Genomic DNA, 25,396 nt, shown 5'->3' with positions numbered 1-25,396 from the left:
TGTAACTGAAAACTTTAGAACAACCTAAATGTTCATAGCAGGAGACTAATAAATTTATACATTTCAGTGCTATAAAGTACTGAAAATGGGTAAACTAGAACAGTAATTGGCAAATCTGACTTATTTGTAAATAAGTCTTATTGAAACATGATTTTGCTCATCATTTACATATTGTGCCTGCTTTTGCACTGTGAGCAGAGGTGAATAGTTGTGACAGAAACCATACAGTCCACAAAACTTAAACCATTTACTAATTGATATTTAATGGAAAAAACTTGCTAATCCCTGAACTAGAGCTATATGTATTAATGTGATTAAATTTCAAACCTAGTATTGTGGAAACAGCAAATTGTAGTATCACAGATGTAGTATAGAGTTTGAAAACATGCAAAATACACATATATTTTTATACATGCCAACATCTGTATACCTAGTATAAAATATGCATAAGAATCCTAACCACCAAATACATGATGTAGTGGTTACCATAGTAGAGGGAGGGAGGGAAATATTAAGCAGGGAGGTTATAGAGTGTTGATGGTTTCTATAATCTCTTTCTTAAACTAATGAGCAACAAGTAAAATGTTAAGTTTTGATATCTAACTGGGTAATGGTACATGACTGTTGAATTACTTAACTATATCTTTTATTGAGCATTTGAAATACTTGAAACCTTTTCAACATTTTATAATTTAAAAAAATAGAGTGATTTCAGATGATACATTAATGATAGCAGATTTTAATATGAAAATGCTCTAAATATTTTTCTGGCATAGATTTTTAAAGTATTTTGTGTTAGATTGATAGAAATGGGAGATTTCATACTTGGCTTTAATTTGACCAGGAATATTGTTTACATGTAAAATTGACAAACTGTAAGAATGACCAAAACTAATAGCATAGGCCTTTTTAGGCTTAGAATAATATCAAGAAGGCTGAGGCCTGAGCTAAGACATGCAAAACCTCTGATTTAGTGTCTTTTCTGATCCGTGATTTTTAATCCACTGTTTCCATCAAGAAAAAGTATCTTCCAAATGAAATATAAATGTGGTAGAGGGGACTTCAAGACAAAGATAGACAGTAAACAGTGCCTAGTCACTTTGGTTCATCTCCTCAAGCCAAGGAGTTCACATCTTCCCTCCAGACTACTGAACTGCTTAGGTTATTCAGTTGGGCCAGTGTTGCCCTTGCCTTGGCATCTGTTTCCTCCTTCCTCTTGTTTCTTTCTTCCCACATAAACTCCAGCTTTAGGTTTGCTGCTACTGTTTGTAGTTTAGATGCGTCTCCTCCAGGAAGCCTTCCTGGTGATGCCTATCATTGAATGAGCCCTGCAGGAGAACAGGCTTTGTGAGCAGAATTGATGTGTTTTATTTTGTTCATGAAATTTGATCAATTGAACATTCAAGTGGAAATTTGATCAACTGAACATTCAAGTAGAGGTGTAGCTTATTAAGTATACAAATCTGGAAGAGGATCTAGGTTGAGATATAGATTTTATACTTCGAAGTGGTAATTAAAGCTGTAGAGTACATGAGATCAGTGAGGGAGGAGAGTGTAGATCAGAAAGAGAAGAAAGAAAGCATTAAACCAAAGAAGAAAACCGCATTTAATGGAGAAGGAAAGGAGGAGAGTCTCAAGAGAAGATAACTGTGAACAGTAGCCAGTGAGAGCAGAGGAAAAACATAGAAAATCATGAACTCAATGGAAGCCAAGCATACCCAGTAGGATGAGGACTGTAAGTGAAATAAGTCATTGGTGATCTTTTTTTTTTTTTTTTAAAGAAAGAGGGAGAGAGAGGGAGAGAGAGAGAGAATTTTTAATATTTTTTTTTTTTTAGTATTTGGTGGACACAACATCTTTGTATGTGGTGCTGAGGATCGAACCCGGGCCGCACGCATGCCAGGCAAGCGTGCTACCGCTTGAGCCACATCCCCAGCCCCTCATTGGTGATCTTGACAGAAACACTTTCAGGGGATGGGGAGCAGGTTGGAAATAGTGTAGCTGTTTTTTTTTGTTTGTTTGTTTGTTTGTTTTTTAAAGGAGGGCACAATGAAAATGTGGGTATCCTGGAAGCTATTTAATGAAAAGGAGTCCTTGGAACGGAAGGGCAGGAAATACATCAAGCAGGGTAGTTTACAGTGATGGAACTCAGTTCTTACCATTGGAATGAAGGGATTGCCTTAGCCATGAAGATGTGACAGAAAGAAATGACGGAACAAAAGTGTGGTTACAGAAGATATGTAGTTTTGGGGGCCAAGAAATTAAATAACTTTCAATTTAATGAATTTTTCTACTCATTGAAAGCAGAAGTTGTTATCTACTAAAAGATGAAGAGTAGTGTTTTTGGTAACTAGAAAGATTTAAAATAGTTGCCGTGAAAATCAAAAGAGAGAATAGCCTTATAGAATAAAGACAGACTCTGAGACAAGACGTTGAAGTTGGAGACAACAGAGCAGCAGCACTTTCTGCAGAGTGACATGATGTGGTATCTTCTCTCAGGCTCCTCCCCTTAGGGTTAGTATAGAGAAGGTGACCCATGGTTGGTTTATCCAAGTTTGTTGTGTGCTCAGCAGATGTCACTGAAGAACTGTGGGATAGGAATGTTGAGGAAGTTGGCAGGAAATGGTGAAGAAAGAAATCATGAAGTTTTGGCACACTAACACCTCACAGCCAAATCTGGCCACTGATTGTTTTTCTTTCTTTTTATATATTTTATATGTGTGTGTGTGTGTGTGTGTGTGTATATATATATATATATATAATATGCTTCTTGGCCCAGAAAGCATAAAAATAGTTACTATTTAGCCCTTTAGAAATAATTATCTACACTAAAATTGCATTATAATAAAAATAGGACAGGGAACTGGGGTTGTAGCTCAGTGGTAGAGTACTTGCCTAGCATATGTAAGGCACTGGGTTTGATTCTCAGCACCACATAAAAATAAATAAAGGTATTTTAAAAAAAAAAGGATGGGACTTACAGATAGGGAATAGCTCAATGGACTTAGGTCTCAATAAGATATATTGTGAGCTACTAAGTGAGAGAGATGGGAAGGACAGGAAGTTGTAATGAGACAGGATTGTGAGATCAAGATTTTAGAGCTGGGGCAGCTATGAGTGATGACCAGGTCTAACTTGTGGCCTGTCAGTGGGGTTGAGGGTTGAGGTCCAGGAACTAAGAACCAGTCTTGAAGAGAATAAAGTCACCCAGGATTAGAAAGAAAGGAAAGCTGATGGCACACCATTCACATTTGCCTGTTTGGGATGGGAGAGTCAATATGATAAACAACAAACAAATTCAGTTCCTAAAGTGAGGGAAAGCTGATTAGAAGGCTGATCATACATACACACACATACACACACACACACACACACACATACACACATACACATATACACACACACGTTGTTGTTGTTGAAGACATGGGCTAGTAAGTAAAAGGCTAGTACATGGTGGGCTGCATTAACAGATGGAAACATACCATGTGAAGCTTAGCCAGTGAATGGGAGACATTGAACTGGAAAACAGTCACTCAGCTGTCTTCTGGTTATTCATTGTTACTCTGGGTGAGTAAGGCAGAATTGACGTGATTTTCTAGATAGTCTTCAACTTCCTTCAGTGCTGTAAGGACATAATCAGAATAACTTTTCTTCACCACTGGAGGTAATTTTTGCAGTAAAACCAGCTAGATGGCAGGGTTGTTGAAGAAGAGTTTCCTCATTAATGACCTTCAAGTCCTTTCTGGTCCCCATTCTGTGAAAATCCAAGTATGAAGCAATTTTGTCTAAAATCTAAAAAAGCCCATTTAATCCACAGATGATTTTCACCTCTAATTCCTTCCTGCTTATGATTGAGTACCGCCTCTGGTTTAGGTACTTTGTAGGGCTGCAAAAATGAGTGGTGCCCTTGATATTATGCTGTTTACCCATATAGGCTTCCCCTTTAGCCATTATTTCTTACATGTGCAGCCACTCCTTTACTTTATATTTCTGCCATACTTTATCCTGATGTCAGGGTCACCAATAGAATATTGTTATTCACCAGCATGAGTCTCTCATAGCATAAAATGATCAAGAAATCTAAATGAAACTTTGACTATTATGTCTTGGGCTCATGCAGTAACACTTCACACAAACTGAGTTCACAAGAAATATTTTTAATTGAATTGGAATCTTCCATTTCTATAGTCACAAAGCCTATACTTTTGGGAAAAACTTGATTTTAATGTGTTGTTTTGTGTGTGTGCTTGTTTTTTGAGTAGTTGATGGATTTACAACTGAGTGACAGTAACTTTCGACGACATATCCTGTTGCAGTATCTCATTTTATTCCAGTATCTCAAGGGACAGGTCAAATTCAAAAGGTAAGTTTATAAGGGTAGTAAAGGATTTATAAAAAAGCAGCTTAGAAAAGAACCTGCTTATAGTATTTTTCATATGTGTTGTGCCCTATGCATGAAGGCTATATCCCTTAAACATGTCTGTTGCAGCAGATATACAACCAGTTGGGAGCTTTTATATGTAGGATATTCTTTTGAAGAATAGGTACTAAATATATCTGCTGTTCATGTAGTCTCTTGTGCCAAGTTTCATGCCTTCCCAGGAGGTTTTAGAGGGTAGAAGTCTCTCTCTAGACTTCCAAGTCTCCCTCTCTCTCAGAACTCAGAACTCGTCCCAAGCTAATTTGCAATCTAAGCCAGGAAGACCTCTCTCACATTAGACCTGAAAGAAACAAAGTCTTGAAGCAAAGAGGAGTTCCAATTTCTTTGGGGTTTCACAAAGCCTCATAAGGATTTCTCCTGTCTAAAGCCCTTCATCCAGGGCAGACCATTTCCTCTTGTTCTGTCTGTAACTGAAGTGGAACCCACTTGTTAAATACACAAAGCAGTGTGGTACTCATTGCATAAAAGACATGACATCACTTGCTAGCTCCACTGCAGCACTTTCAGAATTGTAATTTTAAGGTCACACATAGTAGATACTCAAAAATATTATTTCTTACCCTTCTGTTTTGGAGGTTTGATATAATATAGAAAGATCAAGGGTTTGGGATCAGGTCTAGGTTTTAATTCAAGCTTTGGTGCAAGCACTCAATCAATATTACTTAGATGACTATAGAGCACCTAGTGCACAGTAAGAACTCAGTAAATGGCAGTTGTTAACAATTTGTGTTTGCCTGAAATCTTTTCTAGGGTTTTGTGTCTTTTATTCATTTTGAGTGAATTTGAAATGGCATGCCTACATGAATGTCCATCATATGTAGGATTACGTTATATTGCCTCAGGTTTTCTAATCCGATCTGTTAATGTTATTCTTCCTTATACACCTTCATGTCTTCAATTCTAGTCCTCTTGAGGCTGAAGTGTAAGAATTTTCTCTTATGTGACTTCTTATTTTGATAATTTTTGACACTGTTTACAATATGATTAAATGCGTACACACCATGTGTTTTTTTTAAGACCATAAACAAGACTAAAATTGGATATATATTCTGCTATATAACTCAAACATGCATATATAACTCAAACATGCTTTTATTGTTTTGTTCCCTAGTTCAAACTATGTTTTAACTGATGAGCAATCACTCTGGATTGAAGATACTACAAAATCAGTCTATCAAGTAAGTCCAACACGCAAAAAACTCATGATTGAAAAAAATGGAAATTTAGAATTTTCTTTGTTTCAGCCCCAAATAGGAAAATAAGGATAAAGTTAAGCTCAGGTACAAGACCACAAACACTTCTTGGTTCTCTGCCTACAAACCACTTCTCTGATGCAGAAAGTTGTTGAAAGCTTAGTATATTCTTTCTAATCACAGCTACTATCTGAAAACCCCCCCGATGGAGAAAGATTTTCAAAGATGGTAGAGGTATGTGTTTTATATTTATATAGGATTTTTTTTGCACCAAATATGATTTCAAATGATTCTATTACATAAATATAATTTCCTTGTTTTTCTCAGCATATTTTAAACACTGAAGAAAATTGGAACTCATGGAAAAATGAAGGCTGCCCAAGTTTTGTGAAAGAAAGGTAAATATATATATATATATACTCAAGAATTATGAGAAAGGCATTTGAAAGAATTGTGGTATATCATGTATGGGTAGGTATATATGTATTTCATATAAAAATATAAGTTAAACTCTATAGATAGAATACAGTCTGTTTTGCTTTATTTCTTAAATTCTCAGAACAAATTGATCTTCATTAAATATGAAAAAAATGCCATATGTATCTCCTTGTAATTTGTCCTGTTGCGTGGCATTTTTTTTGTGTCTGATGAATGTGTTCTATCATAACACAAATTTTCATTTTGTTTAGAAGAAAAACAACTTAATTTTCTTGTTGTTTGTGTGTGTGTGTGTGTGTGTGTGTGTTGTTTACAATTGAACACAGGGCCTTGTGCATGCTAGGCAAGCACTCTACTCCTGAGGCAAACCCCAGTCCTAAATTTCCTTTTACGTTAGAGTTCCATTTCTACCATCTAATTGTAATTCCAAAAATAGTGTATGTTTTCTTCATCGCAGAACAACAGATACCAAGCCCATGAGAGTGGTACGGAAGAGAACAGCCCCAGAGGACTTCCTAGGGAAAGGACCCAATAAGAAAATTCTGATGGGAAAGTAGGTTAATTTGTTTTCACATATGGAGTATTCTTTTTCATTTTTTATTTTTATTAATTTGTGTGTATGTGTGTGCGCGTGTATGTGTGTGTGTGTGTGTGGTGCTGGGGATTGAACCCAGGGCCTCGTGCATGCCTTGTGCATGCAAGGCAAGCATTCTACCAACTGAGCTATATACCCAGCCCATGGAGTATTGTATTCTTAATTATTTTTATATTTTGAAAATATTATTACAAGAACTTTCCAATTTGTTGCATCCAAATATAATATGAATTTAGTCATGTAGATGACTAAAGCAAACCAGACCCTGTCATTCTGTAGAATAGCCATTATGTGTGTGTTCACATACTAGCTAAGCCTTTATTTTGTCTCCATCTTCCAAACTTCATGGCTCTAGACCATGCCATTATTTCCCTGTCACAGAAAATAGAATTGTTTGAATGAATGCAGCTCATTTCTAGTTGTTGCAAAAAACCCTAATACTTGAGTTCTGTTATCTTCCAGTTAACTTGTCATTGCTTTTCATTGTGCTTGAATATTTTCAGAAAACAATGATTATATGATTATCATTAAATATGTTAAATCCATATTTAAAATTTGTTAAATACCCAAAATTTACGGAGGAGAAACTCATACTCTCACCTAAATATGCACTGTTTACACTGTGTTGTTTTTATGATTAGTTTTAACGCATATGAGGATGGTATCCATAAAAAATTATGTTTGTTTTATAGTGAGGAGTTAACAAGGCTTTGGAATCTCTGTCCTGATAACATGGAAGCCTGTAAGTCAGAGACAAGGTAAGTTTAACATTTTCAAATGTTACTTTTTTGAAATGTTGAGTAGAACGAAGCCTTTTCTCAACTATGAAAGTTTGTTGTGTGGTTGACTTTTAATATAACAGAATGTGGCTTCCTGCTATAAAACACCTAAAAATGCTAACAAAATAGTTTTAGGGATCACAAAATAAATATGACAGAAGAAATTGAAGCAAAAACAAGGGGTTAAGCAACTCAGTGAGACCCTGTCTCTAAATAAAATACAAAATAGGACTGGGGAATGTGGCTTAGTGGTCAAGTGCCCCTGAGTTCAATCTCCAGTACCACAAAAAAAAAAAAGGAGGACTGGGCATGGGCATGTCGCTCAATGGTAGAGTGCTTCCACAATCCCCAGTACCACAAACATACAAAAAAAGGTGGAACTAATATACTCGATTTAAAGGTAAAATGTAAGACAGGAAGGAAAAATCAGAATTAAAGAATGTTACAGATCAAGATAAGAAATAATGAATAACTAAACACCAGAAGAGTAACTAAACCTATAAATTGATGTGGTAACATCGAGCTGGGGAGCAGTACAATAATTTCCAGTTCAGGAAAACAGGGAACTTGGGTCATCACAACGGATTAAGAAGATGAGGCCTTAGGCCTGCACAAATTCGTAAGCCAGAGTTCTTCGAGTAAAGCTGAGAATGTGGAAGCTTATGTCATCTGGAAATGAAGAATGGAGTAAAGGGAAAAACATGCTTATTGGCACAGGAAACTGAAGTTTGTCTTTTTCTAATGGGGTGTGTATGAAAATGAAAGGTATTCTCTGAGAAATAAAAATGACAAGCCTGCTCTCATGTAGTCTTATACAACAACAGCATAAAGGAATCCCTAAGCTTAGACACTGAGCTAGGTAAACTCTATCTGGAAGTCGTCATGCAATCAGAAAAACCAAGACACACAAGATTTCCCATGGATAGAAGTTTAAAGGTAAGTTCACCATCCAAATTTATAAACATTGAAGGAAGCAATTCACCATGAGGAAGAAAAGACACATAGAAAAAGCAAACGTGAATTAGCCACTTCTGATTTTTTAAAAAAATCAAGAACAGATAAAAACTGTAAAATAAGTATATTTCAGATAATTAAGGACAGATAATGGGAAGTTGAAACAAAAGGAAGGATCATGACACTATAAAAAAGGACCAGGCAAATTTGAAAAAGCAAGGAGTACTTAACAGAAGTAAGAAAATACGAGTTAAGAACAACTCACTGAGTAGGTCCAACAAACATCTAATGACAGAAAAGAGAATGGGAAAGTGGTATTAATCCAGATAATGACTGAGAATAGGCATGAATACTTAGTTCAAGAGGGAAAGGCCTTAAGCAAATAAACTGAATAAATCCCTGTCTCAATGCATGAAATTAAAGTCATCAGAAAAAAAAAAAAAAGACAACCTGTAAAAGAGCAAACTTAAGCTAACATCTGGCTTCAAGAACACAAGATAATTAAAAGACAGTGGGCTGAGAGAATTCTATAACAAGCTAAACAATTGTATTTAGTTGAGTGATTGAAAAATAGTTATTTTCAGAATATTATCATTGTTCCTACTAAAAAAATCTATCATAGAACCAGGCATATGATTCACATCTGTAATCCTTACAGCTTGGGAGGCTAAGACAGAATGATCAAAAGTTCAAAGACAATCTCAGCAGCTAAGTGAGACAGAGTCTTACAAAGGGCTGAGCATGTGGCTCAGTGGTTAAGTGCCCCTGGGTTCAATCCCTGATACCAAAAAAAAGCTATCAGAGCAAATACATTGAGGATTTAAGAAGATAATTAACAGGCTTGGTCTTACAGAAACAAACCAGGGATTAAAATTAAACATGAATAACAAAATGTTATAAAAGTTTCTAGAAATTTTTTTAAACACTTCCAAATAGCCCCTGAATCAAAGAAGAAATGAGCCATGTGAAAAAGTTCACAGCTTTTTCCCACCTGCTGAGGAGGCTGAGACAGGAGGATAGCTTGAGGCAAGCCAACAACATAGTGAGACCTTGTCTCCAAGGGAAAGGAAGGGAGAGTTATAATGAAAATTTGAAAACATAACTAAATGATAATGAATAATACTGTATTTTCAGACTTTGGATCTAACTTTTAACACAAGAGGAAATTTAGAGCCTTAAATCATGTTTTTTGCTTTTGTTTTTTGGTCCAGGGATCTAACCCAAGGGCGCATAACCACTGAGCCACATCCACAGCACTTTTTATATTTTAGAGACAGGGTCTCGCTAAGTTGCTTAGGGCTTCACTAAGTTGCTGAAGATGGTTTTGAACTCGTGATCCTCCTGCCTTAGCCTCCCAGGCTGCAGTGATTACAGGCATACTCCACTGCACCTGGCATGTTCATGGTTTTTAAAAAGATAACCTGAAAATCAACTGAGCTAAGCAAGAATCCAGCACTAGAACAGAGTAAATCCAAAGTAGAAAGTAAAATGATTAGAAATTAGTAAGATAGCAAATAGAAGATCAACAAAACCAAAAGAGATTTTTGAGGGAAATAAACTTCTAGCAAGATTGATGAATAAAATTAGATTCCTGCCAAATCTATGAGAATAAGTCAACCCATTAGAAGTAGTAAAGGAATACTGTGGGAAATAGCAACCTTAATAAATCTCTGAAAGATTCCCAACTTCACTAGTAACTGGAAGTACACTCATTAGCAATTTCATAGCCAAGAGATTCAATAACTTTAAATACCAAAGTTTTCTAAAAATCATAGATGAAAGTAATTTATCATTTCTGCTGGTTGGAGTCTAAATGGTAAAGCCACTTGGAAAGACAACTAGCAATATTTGAAAGTTAAAGTGTACACCTTAAGACGTAGCTCTTCCAATGCTAGCTAGGTATATTAACAGTGTTTTTTACTTCACATTGAGAATCATTGGTTACTTGTGAAGTCAATTTACTGATTTCCATCATTTTTTTTAATGAAAGAGAAAACATTCTTTTATGTTAGCTTTATTCATATATGATACACATACTTGTGTATACTATATGTATATTGGGTGATGACATAAAATAAATTTCCTACTGTAGATTGCAGTAGAAGTTTGAAAGCCTTGGTGCCTGAAGAAAACTAATTTATCCACATGTGGAGACATGTACAAGAATGTTTGCATAGAATTGTTGAGAAAGTAAAAAAACCATCGAAATACCTATCAGTGGGTCAAGGGTATCTTGTGGCATGTTCATAAAGTGGAATACTATATACCTAGTAACAAATTTGATGAATGAGAACTGCCTTGACTCGGGCATACTTCATACTTTAGAAAAATCAAGGTGTTTAAGAACACAAGCAGGGTTCCATCACTTGAAAGTTTGAAAAGACTCAAATATATATTTGAGTTTTTTCATTTTATTTTAAAGCACACCAAATTCTGAATAATGGCTACCTTTGGGGTGAGGGAATGAAATCATGGAGGAAGCACAGAAAGCTTCAATTGTATTTGTAGTATTTTAAAAATCTGAAGCAAATATGGCAAAAGCCTGGGTTATACATAGAGACATGTTTGTTACATTAGTTTTGACTGTTTGAAGTATATAATTTGAAAACTAGCAGATGATTCCAAAATATTTGTGAATGATACTCAGCTCTGGTTGAGTACTGTTGTGGATCTTCCATTTTGTCTTGTGTTTCATGTAAAAGAAAAGTGATGATACATGTCAGCTTAGGAACCAACTTCTTCACCAAGACTCCTAAAGCACAAGTAGTAAAATCAAGAATCAATAAATGGGATGGTATCAAATAAAAAACTTCTTCACAGTCAAGGAAACAATAGCCTGAAGAGAAAGCCTACAGAATGGGGGAAAGTCTTTGCCACCTGCACCTCAGATAGAGCATTAATCTCCAAAATATATAAAGAACTCAAAAAACTTAACACACACAAAAAAAGAAGAAAAAACAGATAATCAATCAATGGACTAAGGAACTGAACAGATACTTCACAGAATTATGATGATCAATAAATATATGAAAAAATGTTCAACATCTCTAGCTATTAGAGAAATGCAAATTAAAACTATACTGAGATTCCATCTCACTACAGACAGAATGGCAATTATCAAGAATACAAGTAACAAAAAATGTTGGTGAGGATGTGGGGAAAAGGGTACACTCATACATTGCTAGTGGGACTGCAAATTGGTGCAACCACCCTGGAAAGCAGTATAGAGATACCTTAGAAAACTTAGAATGGAAACAGTATTTGACCCAGTTATCCCACTCCTCGGTATATACCCAAAGGACTTAAAATCAGCATACTACAGTGATACAACCACATCAATGTTTATAGCAGCTTAATTAATAATAGCTAAGTTATGGAACCAACCTAGGTGCCCTTCAACAGATGAATGGATAAAGAAAATGTAGTATATATACACTGTGGAACATTACTCAGCCATAAAAAAAGAATGACTTTATGATTTTTGCTGGTAAATAGATGGAACTGGAGACTATAGTACTGAGTAAAATAATCCAATCCTAAAAACCCAAAGGCCAAATATTCTTTCTGATATGCAGATGCTAACACACAATAAGGGAGAGCAGTAAAGAATAGAAGTTCATTAGATTAATTAGTCAAAGGGGAATGAAGGGAAGGGAGGGGGAAATGGGAATAGGAAAGACAGTAGAATGAATTGGACATAACTTTCCTATGTTCAAATATGAATATGCGACCAGTGAGACTCCACATCATGTACAACCACAAGAATATGTTCCTAAGTAAGTTATACTCCATGTATGTATGATATGTCAAAATACACTGTACTGTCATGTATATCTAAAAAGAACAAATTTTTAAAAAGTAAGGGTAAACCCCCAAGAAACTTTATAGACCTGTGATGTTTGTTGATTAGGAAGCATGTCATTGTAATGAAACATTAGCCATAAGGTTTGATGCCTGAGCTTTCTTTAACAAGCCCTATTTTTAGTTTTAATCAACAATGTAGAACATTTGCTGTGATCTTAAGATTTCTTTGCTTGACTCTATCAAAATGTTATTTCTAGGGGCTGGGATTGTGGCTAAGAAGGAGAGCGCTCGCCTCACATGTGTGAGGCACTGGGTTTGATCCTCAGCCCCACATAAAAAAATAAAATAAAGATATTGTGTCCACCTATTACTAAAAAAATAAATATTTTTTTAAAAATGTTATTTCTAAAAACAAACTCAAGAAAGGTAATTAAAAAATCACCATTTCACCATGGTAACTTTTGAAATAAGAGCTCAAACTCTTGAAATTTTTAAAGGATAAATCATCAGTGAATGAGCACGTGATAGGAAAATATGGTATTTGCTGGCAAAATCTAAATGCTAAACCCCTGTCCACCCTCAGAATAGCAGCATATTAATGTTAGTGTATAATATATTCTATGTTTTATCATTTATAATACATAGTAATATGAAATATTGTATAGTTATCAGACCATTCCTTTATTGTCCCCTCTGAGAGTTAAATTTTTAATCTTTTTTACCTCCTTAAAAATTTGAGTCCTGGGGCTGGCATTGTGGCTCAGTGGTAGAGCCCTTGCCTAGCATGTGTGATGCCCTGGCTTCGATCCTCAGCACCACATAAAAATAAATAAATATATAAATATATAAAGATATTTTTTTTAAAAAATCATTCAGCAGCATTGTTTTAAAAAAAAATCGGAGTCCCTAAATTTCAGTTCCTAACTATAACATATTCTTTTAGAATCTTTATTGCCACCATTTTATTAGTAGTATTAATGCATGGTCCTCACTAGTTACATTGTAATGCCCAGGGAATACATGCCAACTTTGGAGGAGTTCTTTGAAGAAGCCATTGAACAAGCAGACCCTGAAAATATGGTTGAAAATGAATATAAGTAAGTAATGATTCTCATCAGCTAATTTTAATTTCCTATAAAATTCTTTCTTAGAAGCTTTATTAATCTATAGAGTAATACTTTCTCTGTTAGGTGAATTAATGTGCCAGTTTCACATGACTACTCATCCTTATTTTAAGGATTGTTCTGTGGGGGGTCCTGGGGATTGAACCCAGAGCCTCACAGGCAAATGCTCTACCACTGGGCTGTACCTCCAGCCAACGATTATTCCTGTTGACCATCAAACATGATTTGGAACCACCCTTGTTACAAAATATTAGAAATCTAGCCCAATCCCATGTGTCCCTCCAGCTGCCATCTCTGTTCCAGCAGCTGATGTAATTCTTGCCGTCACTGCCTCACCGCCTGTTCTCTGGTCACTCCAACAGGGCTGTCTTCCCAGTCACATCACTGAAATACTCCCATCAGGGTCACCTCTTCTCTGTTTGCTCTCTCAGCAGCAGTTGCCATTTGACCTGCCTCAGCTGTTTCCGTCTTGGGGCATCCAGGAAACCAGTCTGCTGCTTTTATCTCACTGCCCCTCCACCTCAGTCTCCATTGCTGGCTCTTTTTCCATTGGAATAACTTCGGGTCCACATAGTCTCAGTGTTGTAGAGTTGTGATTTAAGGGCCAGGGCCCTCTTGTCAGAATGTGTAGGTTCCCATCCCCTCTGTCCCTGGCTGCTTAGGCAACTCGAGGTAAATTTAATAACCTTTATCCTCCTTTCAGTTAAGTAGTAATAGCATTCATTTCACAGGTTTATTCTTAGGATTATATTTTCACTTTGAACCGTGTATGGCATGTACTTAGCACTCAAAATTCATAACTGCTGTGACCTTGTGATAATTTTTTAGTTACTATGACCACTTAATTGGTTTGTAGTGAGTTCTCCATGCATCAGTGATCTTTCAAATAAATTCACCACTTCAATCTCATGTTTAAGATCTTATTCATACTCCTTTCCTGGCCTTTAGGCCTCCTTGATACTGCCTCTCCAACTGTATCTTTGTTCCTTTTTTCCTCTGCTTTTAACCACGCCAGCCCTGTCTCTTCTTCACCTCTAAGGTCTTTCCCTTTGGACTTTGCATATACCATCTTGTTTGCTTGAACCTCTTTTCCTCAACAGCAGCTCACAGAGGTACACCTCCTTAACAGTGTCCCTGTTGGCATTCCCATGTTAAGTTCACAGCACTTAAACCACTCTCCAAAATTCTCCTTCTCCTCTTTGTTTCCTATCCTCACCTCTATCTAAAATTGTCCTATACCTTGTGTTTATGAATGATATGCTTGCCAACATATCCCACATTTCTGTGTGCAGGTGCTAAGTAACTGCCTCGCATGGTTTTTCATGCGAGGAAACTAAGGCTCTGAAGGTAAATTTTTTTATTGAAGTTCTCAGCTAGTGAAAGGCAGAACCAAGGAAGTCATTCTGGTATCCAGGTCCTGCTCTTCTCTACAGTGTTATTCTGCCCAAGTGCTCAGGATATACACGAATGACCTGTCTCCACAGCTCCTGAGTACCTGGCTCAATAAGGATTTGTTGATTAAAAGAATATTAATTTAAGGGCTGAGGTTGTGGCTCAGAGGTAGAGCGCTTGGCTAGCATGTGTGAGGCACTGGGTTTGATTCTTAGCACCACATATAAATTAATAAATAAATAAAGGTCCATCAACAACTAAAAATCTTTTTTAAAAAAATATATTTATATAGGATGAAGCATATTCATTCTTAAAGTGGCAGGTAGTTCTCTAGGATTGACTTAAGAACTTGAATGGTTATAGATTGTGGAGAAAAAAATGAAACTTCTGTGTATAATTGACAAGGAATTTTGAAAGTACTTAAAAGAATCAAATGGCTTAACAGGTGTGTCAGAGGAAGGCAAAGCATAATTGGTGTTAACCTGGGAAGAGTGCACCATCTAGGGGTAGTTTTGCCAGTCTTCAGTGATATAAGAACATCCCATAGGTTCATTCATAAAAGATGACCAAATAACCAGATTGCTAATCTGTGAAGTTAGGAGATGGGGGAGGGAAGACTTCCAAAAACTCAAAGGGAATTTGTGCTTTCGATTTTTCAGTAGCTTTGCCCATTTCTGGAGCGTTTACTTTAGAATTTCTTAGAGGTTTCTGTTTCTTACCTCATTATGAACCACTTCTTGCTGTTTCGTTGGGAAGTGGTTCATAATTTTTATGTCATTACTTATTTTGTTAGCTACTGGTTATTTCTCTTTTTTAGTATTTTGAGCCATTTTTATTTATTGAGGTGGGCAATATGTGAATTAGAAGTTTAGTTGTTACATAAATTAAAAAAAACAAATCCAGCTCCAGTATCCTTTATCCAAAACATTTGAGACCTTCTAGTAGTGCTTCAGGTTTCAGAGTTTTTCAAAATTGGAATACACTTTACCAGTTTAATCTTTTGAGGCACTTGAAAAGTTTCAGATTTGGGGCATTTCAACCTGTATTAGCTAATTAAATTAACATCAAAACTCAGTGTTGATTTTAGAAAATATTCTAAACTTCCATCTGTAGGTGACTTTGCAAGTATGGATATTACCTCAATTGAACAGGTACCTATTATAAATTTACCTTTTTTCCAAATAACTTAGGGATAATTCCTGTCCTGTCCAACCCATAACCTAGCCAGGATTGGGGACCCAACAAGTCACTCATAGACATCTTTTTTTTTTTTTTTTTTTTTTTTTTACTCATAGACTTCTTAAAAAATTAAGTAAAATGTATGTAAACTTTGAAAATTTGTTTGCTGCCCATGAGCCTGCCTCTCCAGATTGTTAGTTTGTTATTTATATGTGTAATGTATACTAAGAGGTCCTTTTGGAATGAAAAGAATGATACTTTGAGCATTACTTAAGAGTTAAGTAGAAGGGAATACAGAAATAAAAAACTATAAATTATAGAAATGACATCTCTTTTTATAGAGCTGTGAATAATTCAAATTATGGTTGGAGAGCCCTGAGACTACTAGCACGGAGAAGCCCTCACTTTTTCCAGCCAACAAATCAGCAGTTTAAAAGTTTGCCAGAATATCTTGAAAACATGGTAATAAAGCTAGCCAAGGAATTACCAGTAAGTAACATGGATCATTTTCTTTGCATACCTCTTAGTTGACATTATCTTCTTTTAAAACTGTATCTCTATTTGGGCAAAGAACTAAATTTATCATATGATAAAAATTTTGATCCACAAACTATTTAATTTAGAATGAAGTAAAAATGCATGAGTATACATGTTTACTGGAAATACATAAACTCATAAAGTAATTTTCTGTGCAGCATGTAATTTAAAGCAATTTCTTAATACTTTGGGTAAACTACTATTCAACTGTAAACTCAAGATATGAATTTTTCCTGTTTTCCAGCCTATTCTCTTTTATCAAAGACAGGATCCAGGGAGTAGCAGTAGGGAACTTAGAATTTAGCCTTGCCAGGTGTGGTGGCACATGCAGCTCGGGAGACGGAGACAGGAGGATCTGAGTTCAAAGCCAGCCTCAACAATGGCAAGGCGTTGAGAAACTCAGTGAGACCCTGTCTCTAAATAAAATACAAAACAGGGCTGGGGGATTATAGCTCAGTGGTCAGGTGCCCTGAGTTCAATCCCCAATACCAAATAAATAAATAAATAACTTGGCCTATCTTTCTGATCGGTTCTCTTTTCTATATAGTTTTCTAATGGATTATTACAATAAATACAGTAATAATGATACTGTGTGCCTATAATTTAATAAAATTACTCAATGTCAAGGACAGTTGTTGCTCCACACTTACTAAACCTCAGGTATTTTCAGATCAGCTTACCATGCTTTGCACCACTTCCCTTCTGCCCACATTGAAAAGGGGGGTTAGGGGATCCCTTTTCCAACTATTAGGTTTTTGCCTGAGTTAACTCCTTCTGCAGGTGAGGAATGTCCCACTGAACTTACCTGACATTCACATTTAATGCTTTCTCAGGAGGAAGGCTTTGAAGCCCAGTATTCTTAATTCTCACAACCACTTTTACCCAAAGCATCTGTACTAACTTCAGAAGTTGGCATTCTTTTAAATGTTCTTCTTTCTCATTTTTAGCCACCTTCTGAAGAAATAAAAACAGGTGAGGATGAAGATGAGGAAGATAATGATGCTTTACTGAAGGAAAATGAAAGTAAGAATTGAATTTTCTTGGCTAATTTTACAAAATTGGAAAAGATTGGGGTTCTTGGTTGAGAGGTACGTTATTTGATTTGATCTACTTCTCAACTTTTACAAAGTTAGCTCTGCTTCTGACTTTAGTAAGGAATTTAAAATATCACTTACTTTAAAATAATTTTATGCAGTAAGTTTTGGAAGTGATTTTTTAAGGAACAGAAGATTCTTAACATTTTAAGGCAAAATACTTACATTTCAAGCAAAAACCATACCTCAAAGAAAGTCATCATAATTACAATAGAGGTAACAGCTTCAGATTTGATTATTGATCAAATGATCATGATTGTAATGGGTATTCAACCCATGGAAAAAATAAATTATCATTTTAAAGTAAAGCTTACTAAAGGTAATAACTCAGTGACTCCTGAGCTTTCCAGTTCTTTTATATATTTAGGATTGCACGTCATTGTACTTTGTACATAGTTTATATTTTCTATGTTTTCTAGGTCCTGATGTTCGGAGAGATAAACCTGTAACAGGGGAACAAATAGAGGTATTTGCCAATAAGCTGGGTGAGCAATGGAAGATTCTGGCTCCCTACTTGGAAATGAAAGACTCAGAAATTAGGCAGATTGAGTGTGACAGTGAAGACATGAAGATGAGAGCTAAGCAGCTCCTGGTTGCCTGGCAAGATCAAGAGGGAATACATGCAACACCTGATAACCTGATTAATGCATTGAACAAGTCTGGATTAAGTGACCTTGCCGAAAGTCTAACTAATGACAATGAGACAAATAGTTAGCTTCTTTCTTCTTTTCTTTTCTTTTTTATTAAAACTGTGATAAGATTTTGTTACCAAGCAGCATTTGATAAGAGGTCCACTGGTTTTGGTAAACAATAAACATTTTTATAACAGTTGTTGTACAGTTGGCTGGTGCTCCAATATCAATAGCACACACATTGGCTCAGGGCTTGAAGTGAGGGGAAGGATGGAAGGGAGGGATGGGAAAATGGCCAGAATTCTGGGTCACAAACTCTTTTTTGTTAGGGTAAATATAATGAAGTGAAATTAGTTTCCTGCATGCTAGTAGTTATAAAATTTAGTTATTCTGAAATCCCAGGATGACAATTTCAAGACCCTCCTTATTTTCATTTATCATATTTATTTTAAAGCAGAGGATCAGCAAACAATGGTCTGCTCACTAAGCGTCATAACTGGAATTTTATTGGTGTCCAGCCATGCTCACATCTAGTGTCTGTGGCACTTGTCACACTACAACAGCATAGCAGTTGCAACAGACAGCTTCTGGCCTGCAAAGCCTATAGTATTTACTATCTGACCTATTAGAGAAAATGCTTGCAAGCCCCCAACTTTAAAATAAATGAAGTCTAAAACTTTACTCTTTTGTCCTTACAAAAATCATTTGACCTCTTAAGTCTTTATATTATCTGAAGGATTACTGTGAGTTCAAATGAGATGTTATGTGAAAGCACTAGGTAGTAATGGCTAAAGATGTTTTTACTATTCCCACATAAGCATCTCTTGAGGGCTCCAAGATCAGGTCATCACTGTTGATCCTAAAGAAGGGCTACTGAGCGCAGACTCCTGAAAATGCTATTACTTGAGCCTCCATTAGCTATTCAAGCACAGCTCCAATAGTGAAATGGCCTCCGTGTTACAGGGGCATAGAAAATAAGGCACATTCAAGAAACAAGATAATTTTTTCCACACTCTCCCTTATGTGCAAGGCAGAATTCTAAAATAGTCTTACTAGTTAAAACAAATCAACATTGGTATGAATTCAATTCCTACTTAAAGAATACTTTTGGAATAATGCTTTTTTAGATCAAATAAAATGCAATCAAGTTTTTTATAATAACAAGGACATAGAATGTATTAGAATTTTAAAAACTATCTATACAAGGCAAATCTACCTCACCTGGTCTAGTAGTTTAAGTATCCAACAGGTGAGAAATTTTAATTATAACCATTAAATTTATTCCTTCCAAATTTGTTCTAACCAAATGTGACAATGAATTCAAAAAAAAAAACAAAAAAACTTCAAAGTCACAGGCATCATACAACATAACAATTCTTAAAATCCTCACCCTTATTCTTCACCACCCCTCCCCCAGCCAAAATAGAAAGTACTGATTGCCAATAGTCAAGAGTTTAGGTGAGGAAACTACAAATAAGTATCCCTGAAATGCTTATTTTGTACCCTAGTATTAGGTTACATCACATTGCTCAGATTTGAGAAAAATGGCCATTATGCTCTAGGAACCTTAATGGTTACCAATGTTCTGCCCTGCAGAGCATTAAAACAACATAGGCAAAAAAATGAGATCATGATAATCCTCAAAACTTTATTATAAATATCTGACTCAAAATCAGATGATTATGTTCATATTCTATCCTTTATCATTTCCTTAGCAGTCAATCAAGATTCCTGAAACTGACTAATTAAACTATTAAAATTTAAGAAACTGATCATCTTCAAATACCCCATACTCTTGGTGTTTTCTTCCATTAACTTAAAAAAATCACTAATGTTAAATTTCAAGAAGGACATTAAGACTTTGGGAATTAACGAGAGTTAAAAAACAAATACCAATGAGCCAAGGAATGAACCTGGTAACATCATTGTATTCAGCATGCAAAGAATTCCATTACTCTTATAACTTTGTATTGCTTTTTAAAGGGAATATGGGCAAAGTCTTATTTGGTTTGGGGTAGCACATGCTAGACAAGTGTTCTACTACCACTAAGCTACATCCTCAGCCCAAGAAAAGTACTTTAAATGGATGCTTAACAGCACAGGAATATTAATCTTTTTCAGAAATTATATAGTATTAAACATTTGAATCTTCAGCCAAACTCCCAATACTCAAAAGACAAAAGACTTGAGGTCAAAAGCTGTTAATCCCTCCTTTTTTTTTTTATTAAATATCCTCATGTTCTAAAAATAAGCAACCAGAGCTTGTTAACATTTTTTTAAGGTTGATTACTACAAAACCATTGCAAAGTTAAATGTACAAACCATAGTACATCAGAGAGAGACACAATAATAAATGTATAATCAAATGTACTATTATTGATCACAATTTATTTTAAAGTTATGAAAAGCCAGCAACAGTCAGGCTGGACAAATACTTGATTGCACCCATGTTTTCATGGGATGTGGACAGCAGCACTGAGTTACACAATGAGAGCAACACTTCCTTTTCCACCTTCCTGGAAAAATGTTTGTTAGATAAGGCAAAGGATGGGCAGCTACTGAAAGGCGATATGAACCATGCAAGAACAACAAAGAATAGGTAACGGGTGTGCAATAAATTGTTCAATCTTGGGCTGAGAGAGCAAGAAGAAAAACTGCAGGAGGTAATGGGTGAAAGGCATTTCAACTAAGAATTTTTTTTAAATTAATGCAAGAAATAACTTTTAAAGAATGTCTTCCAGCCACCTTTACACAGGGCAGCACAATCCAAGGGTAATTTTCTTTTCTGTAATTTTAGGTTGATGCACAAGTGGTCTGTTTCTGCCCTCTCTTGTTCCACATGAAGGGGGAACAGATAAAACCACCTAAATGTCTTCCTCTAAAGCTCTGGATTATAGAAATGATCAACAAAAAACATTTATTTCACACCTAGGCATAAATAGCTAAACTGAAGATTACTGTTCACTTTCCTCTTCCATTATTTCAACTCTGCGAGGCCCGTAGAGTAAAACATAAGCAATATGCCAGTCTCCACCACCAGAAAGCCGCAAGATATCTTCTGGTGTTACAATGCTGACTTTATCATCATCAAATTTAATCCATTCATCTAAATAACAAGAAAAAGAAAAATAGTATCATACCCAATTCTCTTCAGCATCCCACTGCAAAAACAGTACCAACCTGATGCACAGCAGTACTCTCCCCGCCTGCGAACACCTCCCCAAGTGTCCAGGGACCACCCAGGATCAAGACTACTTGAGGGATTCCACGATGTCACAACTATTTTAATACTACCACTAATGCATTATTTCCCTTTTCCATCCTCATTCTCTCAAGTGTACTTTGGAGTTTCCAGAGGCCACATGATGTGTGATAGTGCAAGAGAAGACTGAATGTAGAACTAGATGAGAATCCAGTGTCTTCTATTAAGACAGCAGACAGACAAAAACTGTAAATAACATTTCTAATTCTTTGTTTTGGAAAATGTCGGTATTACAACGTTATTTCTATTAATATGAAGTGGGTTTATTACTGTCAATTTTAAATTTATCAGCTTTAATTGCTAATGTTGAAAATATGAATAAGTAAAACCTCATAAACAAAAGTCCAGGGCCTCTGCAGTTACAAATGTAAAGAAGTTCTGAGACTAAAAAAAAAAAAGAAAGAAACAAAAACAAAAAAGAACCCCACAGTGCTATAAAACTTATAATAAGCAAAGTAGTATTCAACAGTTGAAGAAACAATACACTTTTTACCTTGTTTCCTTTTCACCCATGACACATAATGACCTGAAGAACTAGACCTTCCCTGGTGCGTTAGCACTGCTTGTAAGTCATAGTATCCACAATTATTGGAGCCAATATCTAAAGAGAGATGAATCCAGTATTATCAAACAATGAACAGACATGTGCTTTTCTCAAACAAGGTTATAATAACTCAACAATAACTCAAGTTCAGATTAAAGAAGTACTACTTTATTAGAACCCAGTAAATGTCACTGTCCAGAGTTGAGACTTCATTAGTGATGTTTTAAAAAGTGTATCACCCACAAGTATACACTAAAAAAGTGATTTTACTGTCATATGAAGGCAAATTATTCTTTAAGAAACCTGGCTTTAAAAAAAAATTTGAACACATATGGCAAGACAAATAATTTTACCTTAAAACATAAATACACACAATTAAAATGAAATTTCACTTACCATCTGCAAATGAAAAGGGTTCATACTTAACTTCTTTATGAGGACTACTCTTCTTGTCACCCTGAAGGTGGAAAAAAAATGTTTCAGATAAAATCATTTGGAAATAAAAGCTTAAACTCTTGTTCAATGTTCACTAAGACAAAATGATGATTTACCTTACAAACTACTAATATAACTACAGTTAACATACAGCTGTTAAAGCCAGAGGTCCTGTTGTTAACAATATATAATCTTGTTAAAGTACAATAACAGACTCCCTGAATTTCTGACCAGTGGTTAGCCACTAATGCTAGAACACTCCAGTAAATCTAGCAGTGTACTTAAACATTGTTCTAGGGTAGAAAAGGAAAACCTAATTCTGTAATTTCCCCCAAAATACTATCAAACCATATGGAGGGGGAGGGGGTAGAGAACTACCTGAAAACACACAAGCAAATTCAAATTACTGCAACTTAGATGACGTCTACTAAGCCATGGCTACCTTCCACTTTAGCTCAAATTAACTTAAATATTTACTGATCAAAAATTTACCTATGCTAAAAGAGTTATGATTACTATATAAGCAAGGTGCTTTAGTGGGAACTCACTGCCTCCACTCATTTTAGTGTATGAAAGAAATTAATCTATCCAGGCCTAGTTAACAAAGTTCTTGAAAACTATAATGGAAACTATAAGACATATAATGGAACACATATAATGTGTTATATATGTGTTATATATAACACATATAATGGAAACATAAAACTATAAGTTCTTGAAAACTATAAGACAGAGTGGCTAGAATTCAAGGGATCCCACAACCAAAAAAATGGCAGTTAGGTCACCTAATCCTTTTTTAGAGCAAATACCAACCAAGAATAACCACTAAAAAAGCTATACAAGAATACATTCAGGGCTGGGGATGTGGCTCAAGCGGTAGCACGCTCCCCTGGCATGCGTGCGGCCCGGGCTCGATCGTCAGCACGACATACAAACAAAGATGTTGTGTCTGCCAAAAACTAAAAAATAAATATTAAAATTCTCTCTCTCTCTTTAAAAAAAAAAAAAAAATACATTCAATTTAAGATCTAAGACAGCATACTGATTCACAATTTGGAATCACTGTGCATTTTCTGCGCAGATCAGAACTGAACTGCTTTTCTTAATGATGACACAGTTTATTATCCTTTTTTCAGTAAAGTGAAAGTTCTTTTTGTTTTAATTCTACATTTCATAAAAGTACATATTTTAGTGCTCAGAATTTATTTTATCTTTATGTAAGCTTGTCTTTTACAAAATATAAAATTAATGGTAATTTTAAAAAAATACATTCAAAAACATTGTAGATAAAACAGAATTCTAAATTGTTTAAGTAACCCAAAAAAAAGCAAAAAAAGAAAAACGGCAAAAAACAAAATAGATTTAAATCCTAACATCAAAAGAGGCAACAGCTGCATGACATGTAAATGGTCTAACTATACCAACAGAATTTAACAGAATCTAAATCACCTGTGTTCTCTTACACAGCGGAAAACTAGAATCAAGACATAACAGGAAAATTTCTGAGACATTTCCTTTTGTTGTTGTAGATGGACACAATGCCTTTATTTATTTATTTTTATGTGATACTAAGGATCAAACCCAGTGACTCACACATGCTAGGCAAGCGCTCTACCACTGAGTTACAGCCCCAGATCTTCTGAGACATTTCTAAATAATCCATGATCAAAGAGTAAGACTTGAGATAATTTTTGAAAATACAAGAAAGATAATTTAAATGAAATTAAAATTTGTGGGACACAGTAAAACCACTGTTAAAAGATATATAGTACAAAGTGGGTATAATTTTTTGATGGAAAGTTTAAAATTAATAATGTAGGTTACCACCTGAAAAATGTAAAAAAATAAATAAATAAAATAAAGCAAGGTGAAGAAAAGAAAAAAGGGCTGAAAAAAAAATCAGATTAAAAACAAAACAGAAAATCAGCAAAACAGAGCCAGCTTTTTGAAAGATCAATGAAATTAGCAATGCTCAATTGGGGAAAAAAAATTACACAAATTAATAATATTAGGAATGAAACAGGTTAGATCACTGCACACCCTGCAGAAATTAAAAGGACAGTAAAAATACCAGGGCCAGATATAGTGGTGCAAACCTATAATCCCAGCTCCTTGGGAGACTGAAGCAAGAGGATCTCAAGTTCAAGACCAGCCTGGCAACTTAGTGAGACTCTTCCTGTCTCAGAAATGAAAAATAAAAAAGGCTGGGATGTAGCTCAGTGGTAGAACTCCCCTGAATTCAATTCCCAGTACCCAAAACTAAATAAATAAATAACAGGAACAACTTTGTAGACAGATTTGATAAGCTGAATGAAATTGATCAATTCTATAAAAACAAAAACTACCAAAACAAACCTAACATGAAATACATCATTTGACTAACCATAGAACTATGATTATATTAAGTCTGTGATTTATAAACTCTTGAAAAAGAAATCTGCAGACATGGATTTTAACAATTATACCATTAACACAAATTCTAGACAAACTCTTTCAAAAAATAAGTGTAAGGGGAAAATGAGATAATAAATGAAGTCAGCAAAGTTGAGGTATAAGCTCAATATACAAAAATTGATTATATTTCTATATACTAGCTAGAAACATTTGACAATGAAATTAAGAAAGCAAGCCAGGCACATTGGTATATGTTTGTAATCTCAGCTACTCAGGAGACTGAGACAAGAGGATCACTTGAGAAGGTAGAGGAAACTGTGACCATCCACAGAGCAGGCACAGCGGCCTGCTGAGGGGCAGAGCCGCCCCCCACCCCCAGCGCCCGCCAGGTAGGCGGAACGGTGACCACCCGCAGAAAAGGCCCAGTGGCCCACGGCTGAACAGAGCTTCCAATCACTCCTGCAAGGTAGGCGGGCCTGCGACCCACCAGCAGAAGAGGAGCAGCTGCCTGCTGAGAGGCAGAGCCGCCCCCTCCCCCTGCGCTGGCAAGGTAGAGGGAACTGTGACCATCCACAGAGCAGGCCCAGCGGCCTGCTGAG

The 25,396-nt window shown here is 35.6% G+C and overlaps 2 protein-coding genes across 5 annotated transcripts in view; one reads left to right on the top strand and one right to left on the bottom strand.

Moving 5' to 3' along the window:
* The window catches only part of Thoc1 (THO complex 1), a 45,960-nt gene extending 27,602 nt beyond the window's left edge, over positions 1-18,358 (top strand). The window contains exons 12-21 of one of the 3 annotated variants that reach the window (XM_015482499.2): positions 4,263-4,363; positions 5,553-5,619; positions 5,818-5,868; positions 5,962-6,032; positions 6,530-6,625; positions 7,360-7,425; positions 13,218-13,301; positions 16,241-16,388; positions 17,384-17,459; positions 17,950-18,358. In XM_015482499.2, coding sequence (XP_015337985.1) covers positions 4,263-4,363; positions 5,553-5,619; positions 5,818-5,868; positions 5,962-6,032; positions 6,530-6,625; positions 7,360-7,425; positions 13,218-13,301; positions 16,241-16,388; positions 17,384-17,459; positions 17,950-18,245 — 1,056 coding nt within the window. In that variant the 3' untranslated portion in view covers positions 18,246-18,358. Of the gene's footprint in view, positions 1-4,262; positions 4,364-5,552; positions 5,620-5,817; positions 5,869-5,961; positions 6,033-6,508; positions 6,626-7,359; positions 7,426-13,217; positions 13,302-16,240; positions 16,389-17,383; positions 17,460-17,949 lie in introns of all 3 variants that reach the window. The other 2 variants (XM_048806466.1, XM_048806467.1) reach the window with 2 other exon arrangements.
* Positions 18,359-20,361: 2,003 nt separating this feature from the next.
* Usp14 (ubiquitin specific peptidase 14) overlaps positions 20,362-25,396 on the bottom strand; it is a 40,270-nt gene continuing 35,235 nt past the window's right edge. For both annotated transcript variants that reach the window (XM_048806469.1, XM_015482503.2), the window contains 3 exons: positions 22,365-22,425; positions 21,918-22,025; positions 20,362-21,268 (listed from right to left, as the gene is read on the bottom strand). In XM_048806469.1, the coding sequence (XP_048662426.1) occupies positions 21,117-21,268; positions 21,918-22,025; positions 22,365-22,425 (321 nt within the window). In that variant the 3' untranslated portion in view covers positions 20,362-21,116. The remainder of the gene's footprint in view (positions 21,269-21,917; positions 22,026-22,364; positions 22,426-25,396) is intronic.

Source organism: Marmota marmota, unplaced genomic scaffold, assembly GCF_001458135.2.
Source record: "Marmota marmota marmota unplaced genomic scaffold, marMar, whole genome shotgun sequence".
Classification (NCBI taxonomy): Eukaryota; Metazoa; Chordata; class Mammalia; order Rodentia; family Sciuridae; genus Marmota; species Marmota marmota.
Note: the sequence above shows the minus strand (reverse complement) of the source record. Positions and strands in the feature narration are given on the sequence as shown.